Genomic DNA, 13,231 nt, shown 5'->3' with positions numbered 1-13,231 from the left:
AACGGGGGAGCTGCCAATCCTTTGCTGCCAATCCTGCCATCAACCTGCCATGTCGCCTTGCCGACACCTGGCTGGATCCATCACACATTCACACCGCACCCGGGTTCCATGCATAGGCTCCGCGAGAGGCCACGCGTGCCCCGTAGGCCCGCCGCACTATAACAACGGGAAACCGCGTCTGGGCGCGTCTGGGCCGCGTCTGACCTGTGAGACGCGGTGTCAGACGCGCCGAGACGCTGCGCGTTAAGGGGGAAACGCGGGGGAGACGCGGGAGAGACGCGATGGGGACGCAACCAGAAACAGTGAAGCGGGGCACCATTGCAGATAGCGCGTTTCACTGCGTCTGCGAGACGCAATGGAACGCGAGTCGTGACGCGGTACAATTGCATGGAGAGCGCGTCTTAGCTAACGCGATGCGTCACACCAGACGCTAGCCTGATACCCTAGACGCGCCGCGTCTCACACACACGCGATGCACGAGACGCACTGCGTCTTGAGACGCGATTCGAAAACAGAAACACGGGGGAACCGTACAATCCACGGAGAAACACATGAAACTCTTCATTCCAGAGCACGTTACACTGCCTCTATCCCACATCTGCGGCGGACCCTGGCTGCACACATGTTTCAGGATTACCTGAACCGACCATCTCACTCGCTTTCCACGCAACTACGATCTGACAGTAAGTGCATCACAGTCAAAGGCGCTCTGTCACCCATCACAGTCTCACTGTCATGCACATGCAGCACAGCAGTCCTCAAATGCTCACTCGCTCATGCTGGAGTGGATGTCTACACAGGGTCCAAACATACTACCGCTAGGTGGTCTACACAGGGTCCAAACATCCTAATGCTCGGTAGCTAAGTCCAGAATAAGCCGTACTAGGCCTAGTCCGAACATTGTACAATCCATGTAGCACCAGCATCGGCAGTCTACTTGCCCCTGGCGGCCTTGCCCCTGGCGGCCTTGCCAGCCTTCGCGGCCGGAACCTTGGCAGCCTTGCCCTCAGCGGCAGTCTTGGCATCGGTCTTGGCCTTGGCAGCCGGGGCTACCACCTCATCGCCCTTGTGCTTCTGCATGGGATGGGGGCGTAGGCGCAACAATGATTCGCCATCATAAATTGGTGAAAGAAAACACGCAAGAGTACACTGGCGTAGACCAAGAACCACATGCATTAAGAATGCATTCTGCTGAACCCCACCCGAGAGCACCAACAATGCTGCCACACACACCCTGAACCAGACGACGGAAGCTCGATCCCCCATTCACCTTAGCTGGCGCCTCGGCCGTCCTCTCATCCTTGCGCTTCTTCGCATCCGTCCGCTTCTTGTCGCCCAGCGCCTGCATGACAGCAAGTGTGCCGCAATGCTGTGAAAGCGAACTTGCACGACGGGACGGTCCGTCCGCAGTGGTGCCTGGCACCTATGCCGCAAGGGACCATCTCCAGTGCAGAAGTAAACGACTTACGCAGCGAGCCATATTAGACGACGCGCGCAGAGAACATGATCACAGTGGTCTTACCTTCACGCGCTCGGCACCCGCCGCGGCCAGCTTGTCGATGGCGCCTGGGCTGGACTGGGGCATGGGCGGGGGCATGGGCGGGGGCATGGGCGGGCTGGGCTGGGGTGCGGCGGCGACGTCGACGGCGCCTGTGGACCCCAGAGAGGAGCGCTTGGTCTTTGAAGAGAGGCCGCTCAAGGCCTTGGCCAGCGGTCCCTGCAAGAAGCAGCAGAGTTGTGTAAGCGCAACAGACATTCACCAACAACCGCGCCTGGTCATATCAGCAGTAAGGATGCGCTCGTAAGCGAAGCACGCACTGACAGTCTGGCTATGTAAGAAAGTAACCCACCAGAAGGCCCCCGGCGTCGATGGCACCGTAGGACACCTTGGCGTCCTTGACGCTCGCGGAAGCCCGGCTTGGCAGCAAAGACTCAAGCTCCTTGCAAAGACCGACCTCCTCTTCCGTCAGCGTCTGCTTCTCGCCAGCCGTGAAGCGCACAGGGTCGCGCTTGTAGCCGTCCCACATCTTGCCCCACTGGCTGCGCCATGCGTTCTTGTACCAGCCACGCTCATTCTTGGGCTGGTTCTCTGCAAGCACGCGGTGGAGGATGGAGGATGGAGCAGAAGGTCCAGGTCAAACTGACGCAAAGTCTGCCTCTCGCGCATGTCTCTCAACGCACTCATTGCAAGGTGCTTATACAGTATATACAATTAGAAAGCAGACTCACTGTCCTTGACAGCGCGGGCGGCTGCGGTCGTCTTCTCGTAAGTGGTGCGCTTGGCGTTGAAGTCGGTTGCCTTCCTGGATATGTTGTGAAAGAGTAGTAGGATGAAGCAACATTATGTATAAAGAATTAACTACGGTCAGTTCAACAAGTCAACGCGGTCAAGTCCACTCTCATCCCCCTATTCCTCATCGCTCATGCTACTGACATTCCTCCGCATTCTAGCGTCCTTCCCATGCCAATACAGAAGAACAAAAACTCACTTTGTCCAGTCGGCCTGGAAGTCTTCGCGCGACAACGTGATGCCTCGCTTCAGGCTCCAGGCGTAGGCCGCGGCCATCTTGTCTTGCCAATACTTTTTCAACTCGCCATTGGCGGCCAGTCTGGTGTTGAGCAGGCGGGGGCCTTCGCCAGGGCCGCGCTTGGCGAAGGGGTAGAAGCGACGGACGGCCTCCATGAACAGCGCAGAGTCCGGCGTTCGCACGCGGGTGATGGGCTCTTTCGCGTTGCTCTTCTTGGGCTTCTTGATGGGGTCCTGCTTGGACTCGCGCACAATGGTGAGGGTCAGCCTCTGCTTCTCCGCATCCCACGAGGCGCAGGGAAGGGGGCAGGCGGGCCCGTCAGAGCCGCTGGCCAGGTACTCGAGAGCAAACGCCAGAACCTGCTCCGGCGAATAATACTCCACGGGGTCCTCGGGGTCCTCGGGGTCCACAGAGAGCTTGTAATTGACGGTGGAGTCCGTCTCGGGGAGAAGATCCCCCCTGAACGTTTCAGGCTTAGTTCCAGGCGAAATCGTTGTCGCCCACTGATGGTAGACTTTGTTGGGATGGTCGGGATCCTTGATAAGGAGCTTGCAGACACGGGCGACCATGTTGGATGGTTGTGAGGTAGGGTAGTGCACGAAAGCCCTCTCTTGCAATTTAAAGCGCATTCAAACGATGGATTCCATCTCCCATCCCCGTTTGACTCAGGTCGGAGGCCAATTCAAACGGGTGAATCCAAAGGGTCCCCTCGAGTCCCTGGGCATCATCACCTTCTTGGTGTTTTTGAACACCTTCAATTTCAACACCTGCAAAACTGCTACGTATCGTTTGTAAAGGGAGGGACTGGTAGGGGTAGGGTTTTGCGCATGGGGCGGGGGCGGGCCGGTGGTGGGCGATAGCCAGAGACACGCGTTTGGGCTCGGCAAATGGTGGGGCATAAACAATATAAGCAAGAGTACATAGTAGCAGCACTGACTGCCACGGAGTTACAGGCGCGCCGACTTTGCCACCCAGGGCTCCGGGTGGCAACGTCGCGTTGAACGGCGTTCGCGGGCCCGGTGCCTCTTGATTTGGAAGAAGCACCTAATAGGAATGGAGCCGTCTAGCTCGGAAGAGGTTGGCCTGGAGCAGGGCGAGGCCCGCAAGGATTTGGACATAACTGAGACGGTTTTGAAGAAGGGGACGCTGTCGCTGTCATCTGATGAGGCCGTAATAGTAAGGTGAGATTTGAGGAGGGGAAGGGGGACACTCGCGGGACTTCCGCAAAATCACATGCGGGCTGCATGTGCAGGGCGGCACTTGCGAGGGCCGGCGGCGTTGTGCGGCTGGACATGCCGGGCATGCCTAAAGCCTCATGCCTCGCGGCACGAGTCGAGGAGGAGCAGCGGTGGAGGAGGGATCCTTCCAAGGCCGCCCACCGCGGGTGCCCCCCAAGGTTCCTGTTGGCGCTGGGCGAGAAGTGGAGGCGTCACGGCCGGGAGGAGCTCGTAAGGTGAGGCTGGGGGGAGGTACAGGCCATGGTTGGGAGGGCTTGGATGGATGGGCTGTGGTGGCCGGGGTACGTCACATCGCCGGAGGCGGGCCTGGATTGGGCGGAGGCCTCAGATGGGGCATGGCGGGGGGGAGCGGGGGCGTCCGGGGCCGACCGGGCTAACCCGAATTGGAAGGGGCTGCCCGGAGCACGGATGTGGGGGCTCAGGCCTCGGCGCGAGGGGCTGGGCGCGCTGACTGAAATCCCACACAATCCGCCGGCTCTCGCAGGGAGCTAAGAAGGGCCAGGGAACGGGGGGACAAGTTGACGCTTTTCGCCGGCATTGCGGATAAGCTGGTACGGCTGGAGCTGCCACCCATGGCCAGGCCCCAGGCAATGGGCGATGAGGTGGGGGATGTGGCGCCGGACGTGGAGGAGAGCATCATGGGCATGGTGGAGGACAACGAGATCGTGTCCCTGTCCGCGATCCTGGAGCTGAAGGTGCGCAGCCGGGATGGGGCGGCAAGGCCATAGGGTGCACGTAATGTGGACATGCATGCATGCACGTGATGTGGCCTCGATGGCAGGCGGGCCTGGTCGGCATGCGTACGCCCTCATGCACGAATGCCTGCACAGGGCGCGTGCCTGGAGGAGGGGGAGTCCGGTGGCGTGGAGGATGGGCGGCCAGCTTCATCGACTACGGCAGCAGCCGCGGTGGAGGGCACTGCGGTGGCTGCACCACCATTGAATGTGGTGACGCCAAAGGAGGGAATGGCTGATGTGGAAGCAGCAAGCAGTGGTGCTGGTGCTGCCCGCTCTGGCACTGATGTTGTGACAGACCTGCCGGAGCCCGGGGTGAGGGGGGAACTTTGGGTATCTGTGGTGTGGGACCGCCATTACCCCAGGCCCCCCAACAGGCCGCGTGTGCAGGGGTCCTGAGCACTGCAATTGTGTGTTGGATGTCTTGAATGCCATTTGTGACCGTGTGTCCGCACCAGGTTGCTGCTGGAGAGCTAACCGATGGCACCTTGCTGAGGGAGCTGTACATCGCCCTGCGAGTCCCCGATGCCCTCCGCGACCTACTGCGAGGCAACGTGCGGCAACTGCGGCCGAACGTGCTCGACGCGTGCAATGCGCGCGCCAAAGCTCGTGCGGCGTTGGACCTGGAGGCGCAATCTGCGGGGAGACCCCGCACATCAGCGGAGCTAGCGCTGACCGTGTACTGGGACATGACGGGCAGGGCATGCCTGTTCTGGATTGACATGACGGGGACTGACGGCGTGTTCAACCCAGTCCTCCTGGTCCTGTATGTGCCGGGGCCGGTGATGCAGAGCAAGTACCCGGTGTTGGTGCGAGCGGCGCGCAACATGCAGCGGCGCCTGATGGAGGCGCAGACGCTGAAGAAGGTCCCCCGTGGTCGGCTGAAAGAGTGTGGCGGCGAAACTCACATGGCAGGCTACCGGCATGTGCAGACCAACAAGGCGAGCCGCGTGACCATGTGAGTGGTATGGGACTGGCAAGCGATGGCAGGGAGGGAGGGGCGTGCGTAGCGGTGGTGGAGCGGAACCTGAGGGGAAATCCAGGGAGGCGAGGGCTTTGGGCGGCGTTCGGGATGGCTTGGCAACAGATGCAAGGTGCACGGCCTGATTCCTTGACAGGTATGCGCACACATCGAGGAGCCACGAAGCGCGGGTGGTCATTGGTGCGTTCGGCCTGTGCATCGCCATGCTGCTGCTGGCGATGTGGGACTACCTCGTGACGAGCGCGAAGGAGACCGTCGCGGGTACGCCTGCAATCCTGGCGACAGGGGCGCCATGGGGCCTGGTTCCGGTTGGGCTGGACTACTTCACACACCCGCATCTGGACCCGGACGACGCAACGCCAACTGTCGTGTTCCTGGCTCTGTGGAAGTCGGCAACAGGGCGCCGGGTGAGCTGCCAGGCGTCAAGGGTTGGACGAGCTGGTGGGGTGGAGAAGGGACCCGGCGGAACGTTTTTGTGGCCGGGTGGAGGAAGGATGCAAATGCCAGCCAGGGAGCATTGCCCTGACCAAAGCCGGTGCTTGACAATTTGGGCGTGGGCTCGCTGGCGCGCTTATGGGTATGGCCCTGGCCTGCTGTATGACAGCTCACCCCTCATCGCCATGCAGTGCAAGGACTTCCTGGACGATGTGGAGCGTGCGGCGCATGTCAGCCGCAACCTGTTCACATTTGGTGGGGTCAGCGCCTACACCCGCACCCAGGACAGCGACCTGCTGGTGTTCGACGCGCGGCAGGTGGTGCACGGTGCTGACTTGCGTGTGCCACTTAACGCTAAATTCGATGAGGCGGGCATGCCGTGCGGCGTGACGGTGGGCTCTGGCGTTGTGTCACGCCAGTCTGATGTGAAAGTGGGGAGGGCCGAGGCACGTGGGCGGTTGGAGTTGGCGGCGGAGGGCAAGACCGCATCTCTGCATGTCATGTGCAAGCGCGGTGAGGAGTTTGAGGCGGAGATCCTGCGCATGGCCGCAAGCGCGGGGTGTGAGGCCGAGGCTGGATGTCATCCGCCATCCCAGAAGCGGGCTGCGGGTGCGGCCCTGCCGCAGTCAGCTATAAAGGGCCGCCGGGCGCAGGGCAGTGGTGGGAAGTGCTGAGCGGGCGGATCAGCCATGCACGGCTGGTCGCAAGCATGTATCGTTGTTGTTATGAGTTCCATAGGTAAACAAACAAGAGGCCGGAAGATCAATACTGTACTGATGGGAAACTTGTGTCTCAGATGCTGGGAAGCTTCCGGTGCAGGGCTGCGTGCGCTGTCGGCAGCCGGGAAGATTTCTTTAGTGGAACGGCGGGAAGGGGGCTGGGGCTGCATTGACATACGGCACCGGTGCAGGGCTGCGTGCGCTGCCGGCAGCCGGGAAGTTTTCTTTACTGGAAAGGCGGGAAGGGGGCTGAGGCTGCATCGTCATACGGCACCGGTGCAGGGCTGCGTGCGCTGTCGGCAGCCGGGAAGATTTCTTTAGTGGAACGGCGGGAAGGGGGCTGGGGCTACATCGTCATACGGCACCGGTGCAGGGCTGCGTGCGCTGTCGGCAGCCGGGAAGTTTTCTTTAGTGGAACGGCGGGAAGGGGGCTGGGGCTGCATCGTCATACGGCACCGGTGCAGGGCTGCGTGCGCTGTCGGCAGCCGGGAAGTTTTCTTTAGTGGAACGGCGGGAAGGGGGCTGGGGCTGCATCGTCATACGGCACCGGTGCAGGGCTGCGTGTGCTGTCGGCAGCCGGGAAGTTTTCTTTAGTGGAAAGGCGGGAAGGGGGCTGGGGTTGCATCGTCATACGGCACCGGTGCAGGGCTGCGTGCGCTGTCGGCAGCCGGGAAGATTTCTTTAGTGGAACGGCGGGAAGGGGACTGGGGCTACATCGTCATACGGCACCGGTGCAGGGCTGCGTGCGCTGTCGGCCGCCGGGAAGTTTTCTTTAGTGGAACGGCGGGAAGGGGGCTGGGGCTGCATTGACATACGGCACCGGTGCAGGGCTGCATGCGCTGCCGGCAGCCGGGAAGTTTTCTTTACTGGAAAGGCGGGAAGGGGGCTGAGGCTGCATCGTCATACGGCACCGGTGCAGGGCTGCGTGCGCTGTCGGCAGCCGGGAAGATTTCTTTAGTGGAACGGCGGGAAGGGGACTGGGGCTGCATCGTCATACGGCACCGGTGCAGGGCTGCGTGCGCTGTCGGCAGCCGGGAAGTTTTCTTTACTGGAACGGTTGGCGGCCCCGGAAGACACAAGCCCAGAAGACATCATCATGTTACAGACTGCATCAGCCGCGTGAGCGGCTACCCAACTTGCACTGCTCCTTGCCAATCACCATCATTGGTTGGCAACTGAGAAAACAAGTGGTACGTAATGAAGTAACTTTTATTCTCGTCGAGCTTGCAGCGCATCACCTTCGAGTCAATGGCTTGCAATAGCACGGGGAACGAGTTCAGGAACGTCTGCTGGCGTTCTTGGTTGGGGGTTGCCTTGCGGCGACTAAAGTCTGCAGCATAGTACAACGACTGCGGCCGTACCACCTCCACCTTATGCAATTCGCAAATCGCCACACGGCATACAACCCCACGCACGGTTTGCACACGAGCATAGAATGCAACCTCTCCAACATACACAGACACGTCCTGATCGTCCTCTGGGGTGTCAAGGGATGGCGCATACTTAGTCTTCACATAAAATGACTCACGTGCAGTGGTCAAGTTATACTTTGTAGATAGTAAAACCTGGTCACGTCGTACAAGTGCACGTTTGAATATAATAACACTTGCGTTCTGCAAGTCACCCTCCACCACACCTGAACGTGTCGCAAAGTCCTCTTTACTAAAAGCCTTCATGAATGCTTCGAAGACAACTGTCCGCTCGGTCGGACCCGCCACATATCCGCGCCCAAGCAGCTGGGAACCCTCACCATCCTCTACATCCGCGCAAACATCCCCCGTCAATGTGACGTGTGCTGCACGGTAATCTGGCACCCACTCATCAAATGACTTGTACTGGCTCCCACCCGCAGCCAGTGCATGGCCGGCCTCTACCCCGGCTGGCCCGGTTGCACCACCATCCGCGGTGCCACCTCCCCTGCCACGCTCAGCTCGCATCTCAGCGAGCCGGGCACTTGCAAGGAACCCACTCACAATAATTTGCTCTGGACACCTGGTTGTGCGGAACTTGACCCCACTTTTGACCTGCTGCACACCGCGCTCGACCCAGAACTCAGTTGCAAACGCCACGTGCCCACGTGCACGCTCCTGCTCGCGTAGCCTACATGCCAGTAGATGCATGTTGTAGGTAGCAAACTTCATGCCAAACACGAGCTCCGAGTCACAGCAGAACTGTTTGAAGGTTACTGCTGCACTGTCACACGCAGCCTCCGAGAATTGGTCATACCGCAGATAATGCAGCATGGCCGTGCGCAACATCTCCCACATTCTCCCCAGGTCAAACTCACGATCCAGCCCTGCATCATCTTTCCGTGTAACTACCGGCATCACAACTTTATTAGGATCCCCTCCGTGCGAGTGCAGGACGTATAGGGAGAAGCAGTCCGTCCAGTGCAGCCATTCTTCCATGGTCCAGTACGAGCAGGGGACAATGTCACGGTAGGGTCGGTTAAAGTCATTAGTAATGATGAAATGGGATGCACGTGCAGTCATTCTGCGACGAGCCTCTACACTTAACACAAAGTCACTCTCAGCCTTCTTGACGGACTCGCCCAGCACAAAGTGCCAGAACTTCTTGATGACACCGAACAGAGCTGCATGCGCTATGGGCACAACCCACACGTTATTCATGTCTATGTACGACAGCTCCTTCGCTATGCAGGAAATGCCATGGCAACCCAGCGCCGATGCCAAGTCATGATTACTTTCCACAACCTGTGCCCGATCCATGTGGTGCGCATGAGAGATCCGGATCCTGCTGTCACCGCATAGTGCAGTCTCTGGCATCTGACAGTCAGGTGGCAACAGGACGTTCAGCGCTGTGTTGATGTCCGCCGGCTTGTTGTACCCCAGAAAGTATGTACCATGGCCGTTAGGGCCAGTCTCTCCCAGCAGCATGCAGTGCCCACATGCGTTCTTGGCCGCATGGGAGAGCCAAAGACTCAACGTCCGGTTTGCAGGCGTATCTGCGTGCAGACCAAGCAGAGGTCAACATACGGACCCAAGCACTCCCGCCCCCAGTCCTCCTACCCCCACCCCAGAACCACCACCACCAGCCCAACCCCGCCCCATCATGCCCACCTAAGCCACAGCACTCCTGCCCTCACCCCAGCACTCCCACCCCACCCCAGCACACCTGCCCCGCGCCCCGCCCCTGCACTCCCACCCCTGCCCCAGCTCTCCCACACCACCCTAGCATTCCCGCCCACGCCTGAGCACTCCTGCCCCCGCCCCACCACTACCGTCCCCAAACGCTCCCGCCCCAGCACGGACTAAAAGCCCACTCACCAGCAAAGATACCGCCCAGAAACATCTTGTGCCCAAAGGTTCGGCCCGAAGCAGCGTCCACCACGGTCATGCCCTCGGTGCCAGGCCCGAAGGCCTTGAATGCTGTCAGTGTTGGGCGCAAGTAGACTTCCATTGAGTCAGGCTCCGAAGGTCCGGGCGTGATGATCAGGGGGAAGCAGTGGCGGCGCTTGCTGCGTTGAGTCACTGGCAGGTCCGCGCACCTGAAGACAGCAGTTAAAGAGGGGAGCAATAAGGTCTGGTGGGTGATGATTACAGCATAGGCACATACCTAAATTACATCAAATGCACACGGAGACACTGTAGGTGCACAGGAAAGCAATTGCCCATACTATACAACAGGCTGAGGTCCGTCACACGCACCGAATGAACAGCATCCCGCAGCTGTACTTCTTGAATGAGAAGACCTCGCCGAAGTCAAAGCCCAGGTCGTAAGCCGAGCTGTCGGGCTCGAAGAACTCGCCGGAAGTCTTGGCATTGATGTCTTGCGCGTACCGCGAGCCGTAGAAGTCGTCAGGGTTGTTGTCGCGCCCTGTGCCGCGAAACGTGCAGAACCGTGGGTCCATGAACATGCCGCGCACGACATTCTCGACACCGAAGTCGTAGAACCTCTGTGGGAAGACAGCACGTGCACGCGGTCATGGCAAAGGGCACTGAAGTCAAGAAGGGTTGACGGAACAAGGGCATGCAGGATTGGGAGACCTGGGGAGACTTATTGCTATGGGGAGGCTCCGCATGGGCAACAAGTAAAGCATGCAACGTACCTTGTTCGGAACTGGTTGGTGTCCTGGCCGGGCAGGCTTAAACCGTCGATGGCCGCAGCCGCACTCATCTTGCAGGTGCTGGTGCCACTCATCTCGAGGGAAATCAGGGAACAAGCACTTGTCGCTCAAACAAACGTGCTTCTCAAAGTCACGTGCGTCTGGAATGTCCAACATCTTCTTCATTATGTACAGCGACGGGGGCAAGTTATTGCCAGGTGGAAAGCACACGTCACGAAGGAAACGCAGCTGACGGTCCGCAACATTATCCCGTACGCGCCCATCAATCTTCTCCTTCATCCAAGCGTAAGCAAACTGCCCCACAGTGATAGGTGCAGCTGCGCAGATAGGTGTCGTACCGGAATTGCAGTAGTGTGCCAGCGGAGAGGGTGAAAGCCACGGAAAGGGAGGTGCATCGCGTCAATCAAGTGCGCCGTTACATACACAGAATTCCGTGGCGTTGCAGTGGCAGTTCCAATACCCATTCCATTCCAGTGTTGCCCGCGCCTGCTGCTGCGCCCACCACGCCATACCCCAGAGCTCCCTTGTCAAAGCCTGTCGAAATCCCGCTGTCCCAACCCCGCCCGACCCGACCCGACCCACATCCCGACTTACATTGAGTGCCTGTTCTCCACAGCGGCTCTGACATGATGCCCTTGAAGTGCTGCACAGACCGCGCACCATGCTGTAGTTCGGAGATGTTGGTGGGTTGCATGACCATACCCTGCGCCGCAAGGTCGTTGGCAACCGCACCGGCTTGGTCATCAGCATCACCGTCGCCGTCAACAGGCGCCAGGTGCCCGAATTGCTGCAGAATAGCATTCAGCAGCTCAATGGTGTTGATGTTGGCAGGGTCGTCCTGGTCGAGAGAAGCCACAACGCGGTGTAGAGCTGCCGCCAGGAAATGACCTGTGGATTGGGGGTGGGGGGGCAGGGTTGGGCGGGACATCAGGGTAATGCAAAGTTAGATGTCGCTCCTCAACGATCTGAACATAAGCCATGTCCGGAAGCGAGAACCCCAGGACAGAGGCATGACCCAGCACCCAGACCCGGGCTTGCGGCGCGCAAAGGAGGACCGCAACCTGCGCGATACTTACCCGGTTCAGCGTCAGCAGCATCTTCCTCTTCCTCATCGGAGTATAGGTAGTCGCTGTCCACCCGGGCGCTGCCGCTATTACTGTAGCCACCACCACTCCTGTCACTGCCATTGCCAACATTCCCGCCGCCGCCGCCGTCGGTGCCGCTACCGCTGCCGGTGCCGCTACCGCTGCCGGTGCCGCTACCGCTGCCGGTGCCGCTACCGCTGCCGGTGCCGCTACCGCTGCCGGTGCCGCTACCTCTGCCGGTGCCGCTACCGCTGCCGGTGCCGCTACCGTTAGTGTCCATGCTGTCGCTCTCACTAACAGAACCCGCAGGCGAATCCCTCCCTCCCTCAGGAAAGTCAGCGTCTCCTAGGCCGCCTTCGCCACCGGTACCGGCAGGGAGAGGGAGGTCCCGAGGTGCACCCTCACAGCATTTTTCGTGGCGAGAGCAAGCCGCTCTATCCTTCAACTGTGTTGGCGAACGGCATCCAGGGTTGGTGCACGTGTAGACGGGGTCTCCGAAGTGGTTTCGAAAGCGGGTGAAGCGGTGGAGGCTGAGCCAGTTGTCTGCGTGCACACGGTGTGGTTGTAAGTCCTTTGCCGTGCCAAGCCTCTTGACTCCCAACAACTATACCTGAGGGTGCTGATGGCCTTCTCTTTGGAGTGCCACCCATTAGCCGTGCGAGCACTTGCAGCTCGGAACCGGACGCCAGGCCACGACGTGCCAGCACGGTCGAACGCTCCAGCAGCGTGTCGCCGCCGCGCGCGACCAAGCGCCATATCCGGCTGTTATCTAGATGGAAGAGGGTCGTGGAAGCGATAAAGTCGAAGACAGAGCCCACAGTGGCATCGACAGGTCCCACGAACGTGACGAGTTGCCCTGAAGGAAGCCTAATGAAGATTTGTAGCTCTTCCGTTTGTGAACTTTGGCTGATAGCGCGAGGAGCAAAGCTCAGGTGAACCGTTGCCAGAGCCGCCAGCACTAACACTAATGTTAACATTGACAGCACTACGTGCGCAGTAAGCGCTGAGGTGGGTTGGTCGGCCTGGAGCCATACAAGCCCGCTGTGAAGCGCGCTCTGAAGGCCCCAGGCCGCCACCAACGGAACAAGGCCCGTTGGCAGACGTATCATGAGTGATTCATGAGTTCGTCAGTCATGTTTATGTTTTCAAGAGAATAGCGGTCAAACGAGGCAAGGGGCAAATACTTGGTGGTGGGCGACCGATTGCACCGGTGTCACCGATGCTCGCCTGTGCCAATGCCTTTGCTTACTGTATCTAGGCTTATAGGCTTGTTGTAAGCAGTATCGGCACATATCGGCTGGCTGGCGCAGGCTGGCTGAACTGCGCCTAAAGGTTGGTTGGGGCGACGGGGCAGAGGCGGGGCTGGCCAGCCCGCCCGGGTGCAGGGCCAGGGGTGCAGGGGCTTGCGGCAGCAGGCGCAGGT

General features: G+C 59.9%; 3 protein-coding genes across 5 annotated transcripts; 1 reads left to right on the top strand and 2 right to left on the bottom strand.

The window, feature by feature from the left end:
* Nucleotides 1-303: 303 nt before the first annotated feature.
* On the bottom strand, nucleotides 304-3,278 carry CHLRE_04g224947v5 (uncharacterized protein). The gene is made up of 6 exons (XM_043061975.1): nucleotides 2,490-3,278; nucleotides 2,230-2,303; nucleotides 1,851-2,089; nucleotides 1,523-1,717; nucleotides 1,271-1,342; nucleotides 304-1,074 (listed from the first exon to the last, which is right to left on the bottom strand). The coding sequence occupies exons 1-6, from the start codon at nucleotides 3,095-3,097 to the stop codon at nucleotides 934-936; spliced, it is 1,329 nt and encodes a 442-aa protein (XP_042925327.1). The 5' UTR covers nucleotides 3,098-3,278; the 3' UTR covers nucleotides 304-933.
* Nucleotides 3,279-3,478: 200 nt separating this feature from the next.
* Nucleotides 3,479-8,033, top strand: CHLRE_04g224931v5 (uncharacterized protein). Of its 3 annotated transcripts, none has more exons than XM_043061972.1 (7): nucleotides 3,479-3,709; nucleotides 3,925-3,981; nucleotides 4,251-4,461; nucleotides 4,597-4,815; nucleotides 4,959-5,458; nucleotides 5,619-5,889; nucleotides 6,109-8,033. In XM_043061972.1, exons 1-7 carry the CDS (start codon nucleotides 3,582-3,584, stop codon nucleotides 6,589-6,591), a joined length of 1,869 nt encoding a protein of 622 aa, XP_042925324.1. In that variant the 5' UTR covers nucleotides 3,479-3,581; the 3' UTR covers nucleotides 6,592-8,033. The 3 variants fall into 3 exon arrangements, with proteins under 3 accessions (XP_042925324.1, XP_042925325.1, XP_042925326.1); XM_043061973.1 differs by having other exon boundaries at nucleotides 6,109-7,694; XM_043061974.1 differs by lacking the exons at nucleotides 4,251-4,461; nucleotides 4,597-4,815; nucleotides 4,959-5,458; nucleotides 5,619-5,889; nucleotides 6,109-8,033 and having other exon boundaries at nucleotides 3,925-4,033.
* Nucleotides 7,724-12,935, bottom strand: CHLRE_04g224915v5 (uncharacterized protein). Its single transcript, XM_043061971.1, has 7 exons — nucleotides 12,214-12,935; nucleotides 11,800-12,162; nucleotides 11,318-11,611; nucleotides 10,706-11,040; nucleotides 10,305-10,552; nucleotides 9,924-10,144; nucleotides 7,724-9,422 (listed from the first exon to the last, which is right to left on the bottom strand). Exons 2-7 carry the CDS (start codon nucleotides 12,086-12,088, stop codon nucleotides 9,397-9,399), a joined length of 1,413 nt encoding a protein of 470 aa, XP_042925323.1. The 5' UTR covers nucleotides 12,089-12,162; nucleotides 12,214-12,935; the 3' UTR covers nucleotides 7,724-9,396.
* Nucleotides 12,936-13,231: the final 296 nt, after the last annotated feature.

This window comes from Chlamydomonas reinhardtii, chromosome 4 (genome assembly GCF_000002595.2).
Source record: "Chlamydomonas reinhardtii strain CC-503 cw92 mt+ chromosome 4, whole genome shotgun sequence".
Lineage (NCBI taxonomy): Eukaryota > Viridiplantae > Chlorophyta > Chlorophyceae > Chlamydomonadales > Chlamydomonadaceae > Chlamydomonas > Chlamydomonas reinhardtii.
The sequence above is the reverse complement of the archived record's forward strand: the minus strand, read 5'-3'. Positions and strand labels throughout refer to the sequence as shown.